Here is a 17228-nt window from a genome sequence, read left to right as displayed (position 1 = left end):
GAAGGCAGGTTTTGGCTGTAAACTGTAGCCAATTTGTAACTACGGTTTTTATTTCAGGGTTTAAGAAAAAAAAAATTGTGCAGAAATGCATCATGCAGTAATTTTTTAATGTATTCTCGCTCAGTTTGAGAAAACTTTCCTGTCCTGGTGAGAATGGAGAAAAAGTAGATTTCAAAAAACCCACAAAAGGACAGCAAGTGCTGATGACGTCAACACACTTTATGAGTTCCTCTCAATGGATTTTCAGCACATGGGAAAAGTTGCATTGCAAAGGGATTGGGGTGGTGAAGATCTTCCACGTTATACATCAAGAACCATAACTATATTGTTGTAGCAAATCCTCCATACATAAAGCAATAGTGCAGATGCAGGAAGTAAACTATGAGGTCACTGTTCTCTAAAAGTATCTCAGTTTGTCAAATCAGTACCGTTATTCCCTTGTCATAGTATAATTGCATATCTGGCTTATGCTTCAGTGGCATATGAAGATATGCTGCCTTGGATAAATAATACTCCAGCATCATCTTCCTATACATTTAATGCTGTAACGTAAATAATTTGGCCACCAGAAGTAGCTTCAGCTCGGATCTGGCAAATAAATCGCACATGTGCAGCACGGCAAAAACATTTATACAACTGCTTTTCAAGTCGTCACCCAATGATAGCATAACTCAAGCTCATACTACACTATGCAAAAGCTTGGTCTGCGCTGAAGAAGATTAATTTATCTCTGGATGATGGATCTTTGATCCTTAAAGTGAAATTGACAGCCTGACCTACTTTCCTGTCTGATGGGGCAAATTATTATCTGACCACTTGAGGACACTCAAGGAGAAAAAATATTACAACCAAAAAAATGTTTTTCAAAAGCAAAGTTACCAAAGAGCAACATATTTAACCTACATATACTGATTAACATTCGTAGAGAAAACACAACCACACGTCTACAAAGCTCAGTGAAACGACATGAGGTTTATTAACTAGGTAAACAATCTTTAAAGATTGACAAAACTGGATTTACTTAAGGTTTCCTTTTGCTAAAAAAGGATGTGGTAACACTTTATTTGAAGGGGGGTGAATAAGACTGACATGACACTTTCATAAACATGACATAACACCTGTCATTAACATGAATAACAAAGTTGACATTATTCAAAATGTCTTTGTTATGACAAGTTGACATTAACCAAGAAATCATTACCGATATAAATTTGTTATAAAAAATATTACTGATTGCACTTTAAAAAGTAGGTAACTTTATGTTATTAAAGGTAAAGTTTAAACAGTAATGATTTATTGGCTAATGTCAAGTTCTCATAAATACATTTTGAATAATGTCAACTTTGCATTAAAAGTGTCTTAATTTACCGAATGACGCTTTATGACAACAGTCATAAATATTCATGAAGGCTTATTCATGTTCATGACAGGTATTTATGTCATGTTTATGAAAGTGTCATGTCAGTCTTATTCACCCCCCTTCAAATAAAGTGTTACCAAAGAGGTTTATTAAATCAACTACTGGCAAATTCATCATCACACTAATGAACGGATCTCGATACGACACGGGGAGGAAGGTGGATGTTACTCATAGTCTAAGCGTGTCCGTGATGTGTGTGGGGGAGGGGCGGGGGGGGGGAAAGAAATAAAAAAATTATCTCACAGTTCTGTGGAAAAAGGAAGTCTGAATATGAGAGTCCCAGTCAGAAAGGGTGCCAATATTTCCAGAGCTAAAAATCTCTGCTCTGGATTCTGTTTCTCACCATCCTTGAATGTAAGTTTTGTTTATGAAGGCTTCCACATGCACGCGTGTGTTTGTGCGTCTCACAGGAGCTGCCAGAAGAAAATAAGGAAAATCTTGGAACTAACAGAGCAACGTTCAGAGCAGGAACACAGGGTGCCTTCACGCCAGCAGCAGGCAACACACTCCTACCTTTATATATCCATTTGGGTCCCATTGCTCTACAAGCGTGCACGCACAACCCTCAATAAATGTAAAACATGTGCATGCCTGGATCTACAAAACCATAAGGCAAAGACAAGAACTATAACACTTCATCTCTTTATCGCTGCTCCTGCCCCCCCAAAAAACCAACCCCACACACACACACACGACTTCTGTCATCCCCAACCCTACAAGTCAGGAGAACCACCCCTCCCCTGGGTAAACATACACAAAGCTTCAGGATCACAGGAGGTGATTGTGCTGCCGAGCTGCAAGCAATAAGGCTCAATTACGCAATCCTCAGAAACAAATTAGACAAAGGCGCTCCTGATGTCTGTGATTACGGGTGTGGAGAGACTCCAAACAACGGGTTGTAAAAGGAAAACTGGATAAAGGGAGGTTTCTCTTCATTAAATGGTGACCTTTGACCTGCACACATGCGACAATTATAGCCGCAGCTTTCTTTCACTGCTTTCTGACATCTTACGATGGGAATTTAGTTCCTTCATGAGTCAGGGTTTACTTTTTTTTTTTTTTTTAAAGGAGTAGTTTAACATTTAAGAAAAGAGCCTGAAAACTAATTGGTTTGGTAAAACTGGTGCTGAATTATTAGTCAAGTGAATGTTTTGACCATAACACAATTTTTGGGCATATTTTCTTAACCCCAAGCTGGATGAACTTGAATGCTTGATGGAGTTGAGGATTTTTTAGGTCCACATTATATCAAGGTGTGCATAATTATTTGGCAGTTCCTTTTCTTTTGGCAAAATGGGTCATAAAAAGAGATTTCACCGACTCTGAAAAGCCAAAAATCACTAAAAGTTTCTCAGAGGAATGCAGCACTGAGCAAGTTTCTCTCCAAAAACCAACAATATATCCTTGACAGATGGTCAATTTCGGGTTGAGTGCACAAAACACACCTGGACAAAATAATAGGCACAAATCAAAGAGTAATGTTCATCCTGCGTGCTGCCAAAGTTCCTTTTGGATCGTCTGAGCCTTTGGTTTGTGCCTCTGATGATTTGTAAAGTTTAAACCTGAGCACAAGTAAACTATTTCTAGGATCTCAGAGAAATTTGTCATTAGCTGAAATAAAATAAGGTGGTGAAGTAAAGAAAACTTTGCCTTCCTCTTCTTTTTACATAAAAGAGGATATCAGGTGCAATGCAAGGACTTTATAGCTGAAACCTAATAAAAAACAATAACATTAATCAATTGATCTTTCTGAGGAGGCAACGCTGTGGTAATCTGGGAAAGGCAGACCACATAGATCAAGAACCAGTGCTTCTTTTCACAAACAAAAATCAGTGAGTCAATTTATTCTGAAGTGATTAATTTTCAGCTTCATAAGTATTCAGAACAAGTACATATTTTTAGACTACAAGTGAATTGTATTTGACACGGTTGCCATCTCCGGTTTGACCGCTAGACATCACACAACGCGCCTCACTCCAATTCATCACTCGGTCAATCCATTAAACCTGGAGAAAAGCCTCTGAATCCAATCTTTATGAGACTTTCCCCCCCCATCTTGCTGTCCCTGTGGTGCAACATGGCACGCACGCAAATATAAACAGACGCGATCGCTTAATTTCACTTCACAACTAAACATTTACAAAGAGACACGTTTATGTGTCCATGGCAGGCCCTCACTGCTGTTCCTGTGTTCATTCAGCAGGAAACACAGCCGTCTCTGTGTGCTGCTAAATGAAAAGCTGTGTGTGAGCTGCTTCATGGACTTGGCTGGGGTATAAGGGACAGTTAAAGAACAGTGTATTCGTAAAAAAAAAAAAAAAAAAAAAAAAAAAAAGACTTTTAGACTTTGCTTCCAAGCCATAGAGGAAGGTTAAATGTTAGTGCAATACCTGGAAGGGGAAAGTACTGTTGATTGAATGTGAAGGCTTTGAAAACCTTCCTCCTAGGAGCAATTGGTCCGGGAAGAGCACATTAATGTGAAGATTAAGTGTTCTCCCATGCTGATGTTAAAGCTCTGTGGTAGAAAATGCTGCAGCCGAACACAGTCGGTATATGTCGTCGGTATCAGGTTACTTTAAGTTTTAACAGTGTACTTGACATGTTGTTGTTGGCGAGACAGAAGAACCTCTGACATACAATTTAAACATCGGCCAAACTCTCCACTAAAAGCCAGGCTTTTCTGAAATGAACGAATGCACGTATAGGCCGGCCTTAACTGTTGGCAGGTGTGATTCTGCAKCAGAGAAACCCAAGCTGCAGACTTAAGCCTCTGCAAGCAAACGGCGTACTTATGTCGGATACGTAAATTTTACACAGTTCAGCAAGAATACCAACGCTACACAATAACCAGGACTGTGCTGTTCTGTCTGGAGGCCAGACACAAATTTGTGTTGAGGAGAAACGCCACGACACAGACAAGTAACCGTTTTAAATCTGGTGAACAGGTCACTGTTGTAGACCAGTCTAACTCTCTTGATTTGAGTTTAATAAGCGAAAATGAACCTTGTTTACTTTATGGTGGCCCAGAGGAAAAAAAAAAAAAAGAGTTGCTACTACAACTCATCACCTGCAGCTGGTCCAAAACGACACAAGTGAGCACATTACCCCCATATTCTCCTCTCTGAAAGGCATGTTTTAGGATCGATTTAAAGATTTTAATTTTAGCTTTTAAATGTTGAAATGGTCAGGCTCCTAAATGATCTGCTAATGTGGAGAATGCATCTAAAAGTTTCATGATAGATTATTTATTAACAGATCCAACTAATTATGGATTTAGTGCTGGACCAAAGTTGGGCTTTGAAACGTTTTGAATTGAGAGGTAATTGCATAAGTAGCCACCAGAAGCTGTTCCTTGCTTCTTTTTGGCTGGTGGTGCTTATGAGTGCTACACCAGAGTTAGTTTCTGTGTATTTATCTTACAAATAATTTCCCCCTTATTTCCTCTGAGTACAGCTAAAGGCAACCGAAGTACCACCAGTATAAAAAGCAAGAGAATATTTAGGAGCGATTTTAATTTGTTATCAACTATCGTTAAAATTGCAACAATAATAATTAAAGTTAATATTTTATTTTTAAAAGACAAACAGATGCCACGCAAATGCACTTGTCCTACATAAATAATGGTTTATGAAGGAATTGGGGGGCAAAAATAAAAACAACCGAACAACTTTTGCAAGAACAAAATAAAAACATGAAATCTGTGTTTTCAACTGTGGTCCTCTGGACCCGCTGTCCTGTATGCTTTGGACGATTCCCTTCTGCAGCACACCGGACTTAAATGAATGGATGTTTACCAAGCTTCATTATGGATGTTTGTGTTACCAGTCCATGCTCTCCTGTTGGGCTTGTGGCTGGATCCATCTGTGGAACGGCTGCTAACGCTCATTACGGCTCAGGACTGAGAACTGCTGCTTCAGACAGAATAAGCTGTACAGACAATGTGATAATCTCTCTGCCAGAGATGGACTGGAGCTATAAAACAGTGCTGGACTTTGACTGGGCCGGCCCATAACGACTGGTACGCGAAAGGTTATCAACACCCGGCAGAAGTGTCACAAAACTTTGATCACGACTCACTACAATAAGCCAACAGCACTAATGTTGATGAACGTATACGTTTCCTGTTCTGCATTCGTCTTATGAAGAGATTGCTTACAGCGGGTTTGGTAAATGCTCAGCCTACTACACCAAACACACTGTATGGTTTTCCCTCACAGTGTGCGAGTCACTTTTTATCTATGCCATTTTTGTGTTTGAACACTCACTGTGCTGCTAGAGGTATAAAATTGACTTTTTTGAGCTTTATATCATGCTGTAATATTATTCCCACATCATAAAATACCTGGAGTGTTACTTTGAGTCTTTCATGCATGTTGGAGAAATCCTTGAATCTCCGTTGGGATCCATTTGCATAAATGCTCGATCTCACAAATCGCCTCCTTGGAGCTGCAGCCTCCAGCCAACACACTTGTTCCTGGGATGCTTCTAATATCATTAGTTAGCGACTTCCACCTCTAAATGTCACATCTTTTTCCTTCACCTCCTCGGCCCCACAGTTTTTAAATTGCTATCCATATTTCTTTGGCATGAATGCTACAACACTCTCCTTTCCTGCTACTGCTTTTGCTTTTGAACCACGTACTGCTAAGGTGGGAAAACATAAATATGACAGTTTAAAACAGATGCCAGAGTCTATATTTATTTGTACATGTTTATGCTGCAGTATTACCAAACATAAAGGAAAAACAGGACGCAATGGAGTTAAAGGAGGAAAAATGGTTTAATGTTGGGGTGTTTTGCTAAACTAAGCATGTGCATCTTCAGCTAAAACAAGCAGCAGCTGTAAGCATCGATTTTCATGTGACCATTCTCTATAAATGAAAGCTTTTTTTGCATCAACCAATTTCAGCAGCACAATTCATAAAACGTGATGATTACCAATCTGGGCTTTAATGTGCATCTAAAGTCTGTGGTGTGAAGGCTTAACGAGGTGCTCCTCTGTTCATTTCTGTTCCTTTTCACACCTTTGAGTAAATGAGGCTGAGTGTTTGTTTGAGTGTGTGTGTGTGTGGTAAGAGGCAGGACTTACTGTCTGCTGCTGCGCTGCCATTGGGCAGAGAGCCCAGATCAACAACCATGCCGTCCAGACAGACGTTGAGCTCCCCTCCTGCCACAACCGAGCCTTTGTTCTCCGTCTGCAGAACCAGACTCAGCTGGACGTTCTCCACTAGAGGGAGAGAGGACACACACACACACACGGAGAAAGAATGAGTGATTAAGAAAAGGAGAAAGTTGTGGGGAGGAAGAAAAGTGTAATTGGACATCCTTCCTTAAGAACTTGCACTCAGAAGTTTAGACATTGTCTTCATTCATCACACATGAAATCAATTAATTCATTATGTTTGTTATTTAAAAACAAAAGACAGTTAAGGTAAGGGCAGAGGCATGATTACATTATAATGCCCCCACTCCTCTTTGGGCTCTGTGCTCTGTCTGCAGCTGGGATCCAGCTGCAGACATCTGCACTAACAGCTGTGTGAAGGTGAGCTACATTCACTAGCCAAAAAAATATAAAAATTTAAATTAAAATCACATCACCTGGACCTAGTTAAGCAAACAAGTGAGAGCCCACCTTTGTTAGAGCGCTGCAGTACTGCTGGGTCGAGTTATACGACCCCAGCTGACAGAGTGAGGAGCTGCTTCAACACCAGGGTCAGGACATACAGCCTGTTATTGCACAAATTACTTTTTTATGAGGGTCCGTGTCAAACAACTAAACAGAAAAATGAGATTTCTTAAGCAAGTTGGTTTAAGAATGTCAAAACCGGCATGAAATTAAGTCTCGAATGAAACGTTTTCAGGATTTGGGTCAAACGTCACTGAATTGTTCGCTGAAGACAAATAGTGGCTGAACTGATGGCAATGTTTAATAGTGAAACTTCATCTCCTGCCACACTGTTTCTTATCTTTCCACGCCAAGTTGGACATAATAATTGTCCAACTCTCTTTGGCTGAAAGTTCAATGCTCTACTCACAATCTATAAGTGTTCCTAAATGGTTAAATATTTATTAACCCAATAGCTGCTTCACTTCTGCTCCACATTGTGGCCCCTGCAGACGAGGCGTCCTTCACAACAGCTGCAGTCAGAGATGCTCTGACCCAGTGGGTCAGCCACAGAACTTTGTACTTGTCACACTGACTACAATCCTTATGTTTGCCTATTTTTACTGTTTCTACAGCATCAAATTTAGGAGTAAAATGTTCACTTGGGTGTAGGGATGAAATATATATCATATTGGTCAATATTAGCCAGTCACTGCTACAAAGAAAAAAGAAATGACATCTGTGTCCAACCAAAACTATGGACCGCAGAGTGGAAGAAAAAAGGCTCACAAGAAACAGGAATATGAGAATGGCAGCAAAACAAATGATCTGAAAAGCTTTCAGAGTTAACAAGTTCTTGATCAAGTGAAAATGTTCAAACTACCCAAGAGTTGCATAATATACCTGTGCAGAATATTTTTTTTTTTCTTTACCCCAAGTCTGAGTGCATTTTCTTACTTTTGCCATCATGAGTGCGCAGAGTGTCCAGAAGGTCTATGGTAGCGCTGCCCAGTAGCTCCTTCCTCAAGGTGTGGCAGCTCCACAGCTTCAGATCCAGATGACTCTGAGGCGTCACATTGCTGCAGCACACAGGCCAACAATTCAGACTGCATGAGAATGCTCTTGCTTGACCAGTTTATCATATGTGCAGCTCTATTTCTTTGAAACGATATCAGATATCAATTTTATTTATAAAGCACTTTAAAAATAGCTAGTAGTTGCTCCAAAGTGTTGTCTGACATTCATAAAACCACACGTGAAAAAACATATTAGAATAAAACACAATAAATTAAACAGACAGGGTAGATTACAAAGTCAGACTTGACATGAATGCCAAATAATAAACATTCATTTTAAGGAGTGATTTGAAATGTTCCAGGCTATGAGCAGATCTAATATTGAAGAGTAAGTTTTTATTATTTGATCAAAGTGTTTTGGAAATGGAGTGGGAGCAGACAATATCCTGGAGATAAGCCGGTGGTCAGCCATTCATAACTTTAAAAACCAATACAAGAATTTCAAAATCAATCCGATACAAAACCGGCAGCCAATACTGGGGTTATCTGCTCACGTTTCTGGGTTCCAGTTAAGAGTCGAGTTGCGGCCTTTGGAATAATTTGTAGACAAAGTCAGGAAAATTGGTCCGTATTTTTGTACAGTGAGTTATAGTAATCTAAGCACATAATAACAAAGGCATGGATAAGTTTCTCAGCGTCTTTAGCACAGTAGCTGTATTTTTACCTTTACTAACAGGTTCAAATGAAAAATGCTTGATTTCACATCAGAAATAAAATTTTTAAACAAGACTTCTAACACAGGAAGATTAAAAAAAGGGCAAGGGAACCAAAAATTTTATCAGGTTTGCTAATCAAAGTTATCCACAGCTATGAGCTCCTCATTCAAGCAGGGGGAAGTTTCCTCCCGCACCGACATTATTTTAAAACTCAGATGAGCTGTGTGCATCTTACAGGGTGAGGTCTTCATTCCACTGCAGCTCCAGGTGCCCGGTGCGTTTGCCTGTTTTTTTGGTTTCACTGGTCAGGCCGTCGGCAGTCACCTCAACGAAGGAGTTGAGCCGAGAGTGTCGGTTCGGCAACTTTGGGGACTGGGGCTTTGCAGACACCACTGCGTACAAACAGACACACCGTTAAATCTGAACACAGATGAGTCAGGCACAATGAAAGGCTTGTTTTGATTTTTTTTTAAATGGTTAATGAGTATGAAACAAAACCAGAGCTGTGTTTTTTTTTTTGCTAATTCTATGTTCTGTCAACAAAATATTAGAAAAATTAAAAAAAGTGCAACAGGTTTTAGACAGCTTTATCAGAATATGGGTGAAAGTTTTACTTTAAAATGACAGATTTATTTTCTGCAATGTCACAGATCAAAATTAAAATGATTTTAAAGATGATCAGAAGCTGCCCTTTGATATTCTATGTAAAAAAACTAAAAACATTGAGTATAAAAAATTTTTGTTTTCATAACATAAAATGAATACAATACTAAGCCGGTCACAATAAATCTATTAATTGAAAAATAAAAAGAAGAAACTCAATATTTTTCATTGCTGGATTTGTCGTTTTTCTCTTTTTACTAAAATCTGAATGATAAAAGTCTTCAGTCTGGTGTTTTGGTCTCAACTATTCCTTTCTTTGAAAGACAATTTTGTTTACAGAGGCTTCATAATTAATTTTGTCGTTTCTGTCGTTTTCTTTATTTATTTTAGATATTTCAAATGTTTTCCAGTTCCAATGTTCAAATGTTCATTAGAATTTAAAGTTTATTGATTCTTGAGAACGTGTTCTTGCACTAATGTGCCATTATTACTACTATATTACTTGAAAATGGTCTCAAAACAACAATATTATCATTTATCTCAATAAGTTCTGGGACAATTTATCACCCATCAAAATGCATTTATTGTGACAAGCCTAATGCCATAAATTAAGCTAAATTCTGATGCAGAATTTAGCTATTTGTTAAAAAGATAGTAAAAAAAAAAAAAAAATCTTAACATGTACAGCCTGAGTCTGGATTGTTTTCCTTCACACCTCCGTGACTCAGAGACTCCTCCTTGAATATTTTAAATTCTGACTTTAATTTTTAATTTTTTATTTTTTTTTGTAGTTTTCAGAAAGCTAGAGCCATTTTCTTTGCTGCAAGCATCCCAATTGTCTTCCAACAAATTTGCTTTCCTCTACAATGTACAACTCAGGATAAACAAACCACAATCTAAAAGTTTCTCTCCTAAAATAGGCAAATAAATAGCATTCATTAAAATGCATACATATTAAAATTGATCGTTATTGTTAGTATCCATCAAACACAGGTACAACCTTAAGAACAAACATACATTTTGACTAAACAGAAAATTCAGATGCAGTAATCGCATAAATATAGGGTTTTATTTATACCCAATTAGTAGCTTAAGCTACTATTTAACCATAAAGCTCCAATTCCACTTTGGTGCTTAATTTGTTTCAGTAATGTACTTGACTGCAGCTCTATGATCAACAATAACTACTGGTAGTGAAATCTTTATGCATTTGTCAGTTTATAAAAGCAAAATAAATATTTTTTGCCTGAAAATCTCAGTTTGTAAAGGAATGTGTTAAAAATCTTTTTTATGCCATCAATACAATGTGCTGATGGCATAAAAAATTAAAGTATGTCATTACCAAGTAATTTAAACCTTTATTTGAACTGCCTGCAGCAATTTGTCATGAATTTTGTGTCTCAGCTTGCTCAGGATGCAGATGGCCTTTTTTTCCTGTGTTGGGGCGACAAACCAGAATACAAACACTGCCCTCTAGTGGCATAAAAGAAAACGTGCAATATTGCTTGAATCCTGGTGAATACTATCCTGAATGTTTTTTGGAGTTTTGAAATTGTTTACATGTTGTGAGAATCTTATCAGAGCTTGTTGCAGTTCGAAAATGCTGAGGAGCTCATCGTGACAAAATGGCCAAAGACAAGTGTATAAATATATTGCAAGACAAGACATGAGGAGATTTAATCTGGCCGAGACATGCTGATGATGACTGTGCTCCAGAACATCTGGCAAAACAAATGCGACTCACTGCAGTTAGGAGGAAATGATAGAAAGATGGCACACGGCCAGTTATGGAACAATCATAGCACTTCTCAAGAGCATTCAATGATAAGGGGAGGCGCAGAGGAGCTGAACGGCCTTTTTATGAGGCGGTGAGTCAGACCTGACATTAAAAAGAAAAACAAAAAAACACCACTGGTCAAAGTCAATCTTCACTGCGTGCACAGTTATAAAAAAAGCTGTATTTTTTAAGATTTATTTTATCATTAGAGCTTTCAGTCAATCCAAAATAATATAGTAATTTCAAAATGCAAAAATTAAGAGAAGATTTATGTGCACAATTTTGACCAACTATTAGAATGCCAATCAGTTTTACACGTAAAAAGTATTTTGACTTCTGTTTAACACACTCACAGCATACAGGAAAAGCATTTTGTACTTTAATTTTGAACTTTCCGTTTTTACATCTCCATTTACTCTGTGTAAAAAAAAAAATAAATAAATAAATAAAAGCTGTAATGCACTTTATATACACAAATTTATCTTTGCTATCACTATTATTAGCGGTGCACCAATTGCAGTTTTCTGTAAACTCACCGATTATAGATCTTCAAAAAGCCTGACCTGCCAACAATTCCGATTTTGGCAGGTCAACTTTTTTGGTTTGAAATGTTGTTAAATATACCAAGAAAATCACTGATTTGGCAACAGTGGGGTGGCCATTGTTCACTGGAAATGAGCAGAGATGAGCTGGTGGGCCGGTCTACCAGTCAAATCTCTCTCATGGGAGAGCAGATGAGAACAGAGGCTTATTTTGAGACTTTTGCTGAGGTTGATAAGGTCAGTGGATAAGATTGGCTTCTCATGTAAATATCAGCCGATCACCAATCTCCCAAAATTAAGAAAATTGGTGTCGCTAAGTCGGCTGGCCGATAAATCGGTGCATCCCAAATTATTATGCGCAAATGAAAAGACCAAATTAGTTTAATTTCTGAGAAGCTCCAATTCTACTTTGAGTGTGCTTAAATTTACAAACTCAGGAACTTGATGTGAAAATACATCTGATAAGCAGCTGTCTATTTTTACCAGCATGTGGTACCAGTTGCCAACACAACTACAAAGTAGCCGTTTTATGCTCAGATGTGTCCTGTGACCCAACACGGTGCTTTTCAATGCAATGTCCAGCACACCTGCCTTACAACAAGACCTCAGATTGTTTCTGCATCTGTTCCTGCCACTTAAGTTTTATTAGAAGCTTGTAAAACTGCAGCCCTGGGTGAGCTTCACCTTCTCTCCTAAAACACGTACAAACTCGCTCACACTGAACAATTTGACAGGTGGAAAGAGACTGAACACAAAGTTTCCTGGCAAGCAGAATTCACCAAAGCAGAAAATATGCCCTCTGCAATTATTGGTACATCTGGCAACAACGTTCAAAAAGCTTTCAAAAAAAAAAAAAAAAAAATTATAACTATGAAAAGCAAAAGATCTGAAGATGAAATCCCACAGGTTTAATTTTCTTAGCGTCTCTTCAAAAAGGGAAAGAAAGGAGAACAAACCATTTAAATAAGGCAGATGTGTGCCGATCTCCATAGGTTGGGAAATTACTATGAAAACGGCTACTACCCTAACCTTGTCTTGCAGCAAGAGCGAAAATAAAGTTTAAAATTACTGGAACTGTGGCAAACTTGGACAAGGACCCATATGTAGTTTGCCAATAAAAAGTGAGGAAGACAATGAGGAAGATGGGGGGGACTCCATTAACTGCAGGAGTTAGTGGCATTTTGTGGTTGCCAGGAATCCACAGCAATTTATGTTAAGTCCTTTGGGCACATCTTTACAAGTAGGGGTCAGTTATCATGGAGGGCAGTGCTGGAGTGTAGTTTCTTAATGGTAAAGACCCCATGACTTCCTTCATACCCAATTATTTACACCCACCAGGTGAGCGCGGGAGATAGCATGGATATTCAGATAATGAGGTAACATAGTCTCACCTATAATGTCACAGATGCTGAGCTGACTGGGAGGCTGAGCAGAGAAAATATTGCTCTGCAGCAGTGAAGGTGAAACTTTACGAGGCAGCATGATCAGCTCTACAACCATTTCTGCACTCAGCTGAATGTCAGCTGTGTGTATTGTATTTAATGCTGTACGTTTTTTGCACCAGTCAATCAGCAAGATTTGATTTGAACCATTCTCTCTTGATCATTAGGTCAAATACTGAGAGTCACAGTTTGTCAGGCTACAGAACCATCAACCTACAGCATTTACAATAATGACAGCTATGGACACGTAGTGATACCGACTTTATATTTGACTGATGCATCATCTGGACGTCATTTGTCATTGTAGTTTGTGTGGCATGAAATTATAAAATACTGAAAAAACACTGTGCAAACAAATCAAAACAGAACACTTTACATTCTAATCAGTTCTTTACCTTTCAGGATCAACTGAGACTTTTCGGGGGTCTGGGCACTGCCAGGTCGGGTCACGCTGGCAGCCGCCATGACATCACAGCTCTGCAACACAACCACAAAAAAACCCCACAACATTAAGCAATGTGCCTCCCGATCGCTTTTAAACCAGAGGTGCTCGATGTGAGGGCTTTATCCCCATCTGTACAGGGGAGAGTTACCATATAATTGCTAAACAGCCTCGGAGACACATTAGTCAATGAGATTACAGTTGAAGCTGTAATCTGAACTGATCGCTGTGATTTTCCTCTCCGACAACCAACGCAAACCTGCACCGAGTCTGCAGAGGCTCACATAAACATTTATTTATTTTTGTTGCTTCCAATTATCTAAGAATCAATAGAGAATGAAGTAGACTTTAAAATTAGTGGAACAACATGAACTGCAATGACAATAATGGATGAGGGAAAAACTCACTCCTCTCTTCTCCATCATTTTGTCTTGCATACAAATTCAATCCTAATTATTATTAATGCAATCAAGTTTAATCTGACATAAACGGGTTAAAAAAAAAGTATCTGAAGAAATGCTGCCAACTGAATCAAATCAACTTTACCGCAATCTTTCAAACTGAGCAAGCATGTGGCGACAGAGGACAGATGACTGCACTGAGACATTGACTTTTCAGCAATCTCTCATATTGAGCATCCACAACATTAGGGTCCTGTGCAAGTATGAAGATCCAACTAATATTAAAATGAAACCAAACCAATCAACTTAAATTTGTTTTTTTAAAAAACCTTCAGTTTTCACTTAATTTAAACAATCACTACAACATGCAGGTGATATTATGGGTTATTTTTTAACTGAGAAATTTTCAACCTATTGTGAAGTTCCATCCATACAAGTCCACTGCCTGTTTAATATTATGATGTCTACAGATATCACAACAGAAAACCAATTCATTATTTTCTTTGAGCAGCATGGTCAATGTCACAGCAGAGGTTTGGGCCTCATCGGCTTCACCTTGAGCAAAGTCACAGATGAGCTCTGCAGCATTTAACCATAAGAAAACTGCAATGCACAACAAGACTGCACTCAGCTAAGATGCTGTCCTTTCTACAAACTCTTCTATCAAGGTAAGGTTTGTCACTCTGCTGGTTACATTGCTGTTCACTAACCCAGAGCTTGTGCTTAAGTTTGGTTTACTCTATAAATTGTCCGTCTAAGATTGCATCAACGACTTCTTTTCATCAACTTCAATCCCAGACCAACGATAAAGAATTTGTTTTAGTGCTTGATACACCACTTAATTCCACCAATGAAAAATTCTAAACTTAGGACATACTAGTTTTTTAAAATAAAAACAGCATTAACTTATGAAAGAATTAGATTTTTTCTTTGATGTTTTTAAGACATAGCTTCTTCCTACACTGCAAAAACACATAATTGTATACAAACTAGAAGCTTAATTAATAATAATGATGAAAAAGTTCTAGTTGCATTAGGCTTGTCACGATAAATTTTGCTAGACAATAAATTGTCTCAGAACTTATTGAGATAAATGAAAATATTGTTGTTTTGAAACCATTTTCAAGTAATATAATAGTAATAATGGCACAACAATGCAGGAACACGTTCTCAAAGATAAATAACCTTTAAATTATAATAACATTTAAAGACTAAGACTGGAAGAAATTTTAAATATCCAAAATAAATAAAGAAAACAACAGAAACAACAAATGAAATAAATTAAACACCAAACTGACGACTTTTATTATTCAGTTTTTGGTAAAACGAGAAACAAGAGAGAAAAACGATAAATCAAGCAAATGAAAATTATTGAGTTTCTTTTAATTTATCATGCGATTAATTGATTTATCATTTATTGTGACAGGCCTAGCACTGGCAGCTTATTTTACTTAAAGCATGGAAAAAAATTCTTGCTATAAGTGAAATAATCTGCCAAAGCAACTAGCACTTTTTCATCAATATCAAGTAATTATCTACTTAAAATAAGCTGCTATGTCTTGTAAGTTCATTTTTTTGTCTTCATAATTTTATCTTAAGATATTTGTACTCGAAACTAGACCAAAATACGTGGTAAGATTTTGTAGCTTTACAGCGTTATTGCTCAGACAAAAAACAAAAAAGACATTATAAGCAATAAAGTAATGAGGAGCAGCTCCAGACGTCTATATAATTAATATGTCGCTCTGCACAATACATTCAATCATAATCATTATTACAACATCAGTTTGTGCAATATTATGGTTACAGTGGAGTGACTGAATTCATCCTTTAAATAATTTTGGTCAGCTGCACAACCTCTTTCTGACCTTGATGTGTCCACAGCAGATGTAGATTTTAGCGAGTGACTGAAAATCAATTCAGTTTATTTAAACAGCATCCGTTCAAAACAAATGTCATCTAGACGTACTTTACAAAAAAGAAAATTTATGGGCCTAGCATTCTTTTTAGTGGGAATATTGTTGATATCAGCAACAGTGGAAATGTAAGGAAAGATGAACCTCCAGTCATCCAAGCAGACAGTGGAGTTGATTGCGAAGTGCAAAATAGGCGTCCCAATCAACTCCAACACAGTCAAGAATAACTTGGCACATGTATGTTCTCCTATTATTCAGGGCTAAAGAAATTCTCGCCATTGCATCAAGATGAACCTGGTTGCAATCTGGAGCTCAGTGCTACTATTTTATCCCGTCATTTGCCATCACTAAACCAAAAAGCATGTTTTCCATTGTTGTCTGAGGGCAACTATCCAGAAATACTTAAGAATAAGAACAAAGTTAATGATGTGAAAGGGGTTCCATTCTGCTGATTATATTGCATCTACACTGAAGTTTGCCTCCAACTCTTTGCAGCTGCAGACCTAATCAGGTTCATGGTATTTGGTTGTTTTCAGCTGCATTAATTCTGTATTGAAAACTGGGAAGGATATTGGCAAGAGGGCCTGACATGACTTGATACAGAAGCTAATTACTTACTTACACAAACGCCGTGTATATTCTTAGAAATCATTAGATATTGGCAGCTTGCTTAAAGAAAACCAAATCAGAAATTGGCGGTAGCCAGCCAATCTTTCACTACACCAGCCCTGAATTCATAATTGATTAGTTGAAAATTAAGAGTTGTTAAAAAAAAAAAAACTGTGACTGTATCATAACTAACATTAATCTGTGTGTAAAGCTGGTCCTGACTGAGTGAGTAAGACTCAGGTTTTTTATAATCAGAATTAGGGAAGCGTTGCGAGAAGGACGTCACTAGATAATGAGAAGTCGAATACATTACAGCAAAGTTACCTTGCTTTATTTTTTAAAAAAAGACCAATTGTGTCCTGGAAGATATCAGCACAACAGCAAATGTTGGCTGTGTTGGAAAATCTCAAAGTTAAGGTGAGTGTTTACAAACTCAACGGGTAATACGCGCAGAGACCTGTAATGCTAAAGGCAAAATCTGAGCTCATCACTAAAACAAAATGCTAAAGACAGTTTAAAAGTGAACTCAGTTTAACAACACTGATGATCAGCGCATCTGCAATTTACATACAACTACCTCATTTTATGTTAGTTTTTTTTTTTTTGGTTGGAGTCAGACTCAAATTTTCTTCCCATTTTCTGACATAATTCAATTGAAATCCACAAGTTAACAATCTTTGATCCATAACTTATTATTTTGTACCATCAAAATGTAAGTCAAAACACAAGGCGTCTCTCC

The 17228-nt window shown here is 37.7% G+C and overlaps 1 protein-coding gene across 4 annotated transcripts in view; it reads right to left on the bottom strand.

Moving 5' to 3' along the window:
- wwp2 (WW domain containing E3 ubiquitin protein ligase 2) overlaps positions 1-17228 on the bottom strand; it is a 57274-nt gene that overhangs the window by 38585 nt on the left and 1461 nt on the right. For all 4 annotated transcript variants that reach the window (XM_008411784.2, XM_008411788.2, XM_008411786.2 and 1 more), the window contains exons 2-5: positions 13517-13598; positions 8993-9149; positions 7983-8104; positions 6510-6647 (exon numbers count right to left, since the gene is read on the bottom strand). In XM_008411784.2, coding sequence (XP_008410006.1) covers positions 6510-6647; positions 7983-8104; positions 8993-9149; positions 13517-13586 — 487 coding nt within the window. In that variant the 5' untranslated portion in view covers positions 13587-13598. The remainder of the gene's footprint in view (positions 1-6509; positions 6648-7982; positions 8105-8992; positions 9150-13516; positions 13599-17228) is intronic.

The sequence above is a fragment of the Poecilia reticulata genome, linkage group LG6, assembly GCF_000633615.1.
Source record: "Poecilia reticulata strain Guanapo linkage group LG6, Guppy_female_1.0+MT, whole genome shotgun sequence".
Taxonomy (NCBI): domain Eukaryota; kingdom Metazoa; phylum Chordata; class Actinopteri; order Cyprinodontiformes; family Poeciliidae; genus Poecilia; species Poecilia reticulata.
The sequence above is the reverse complement of the archived record's forward strand: the minus strand, read 5'-3'. Positions and strand labels throughout refer to the sequence as shown.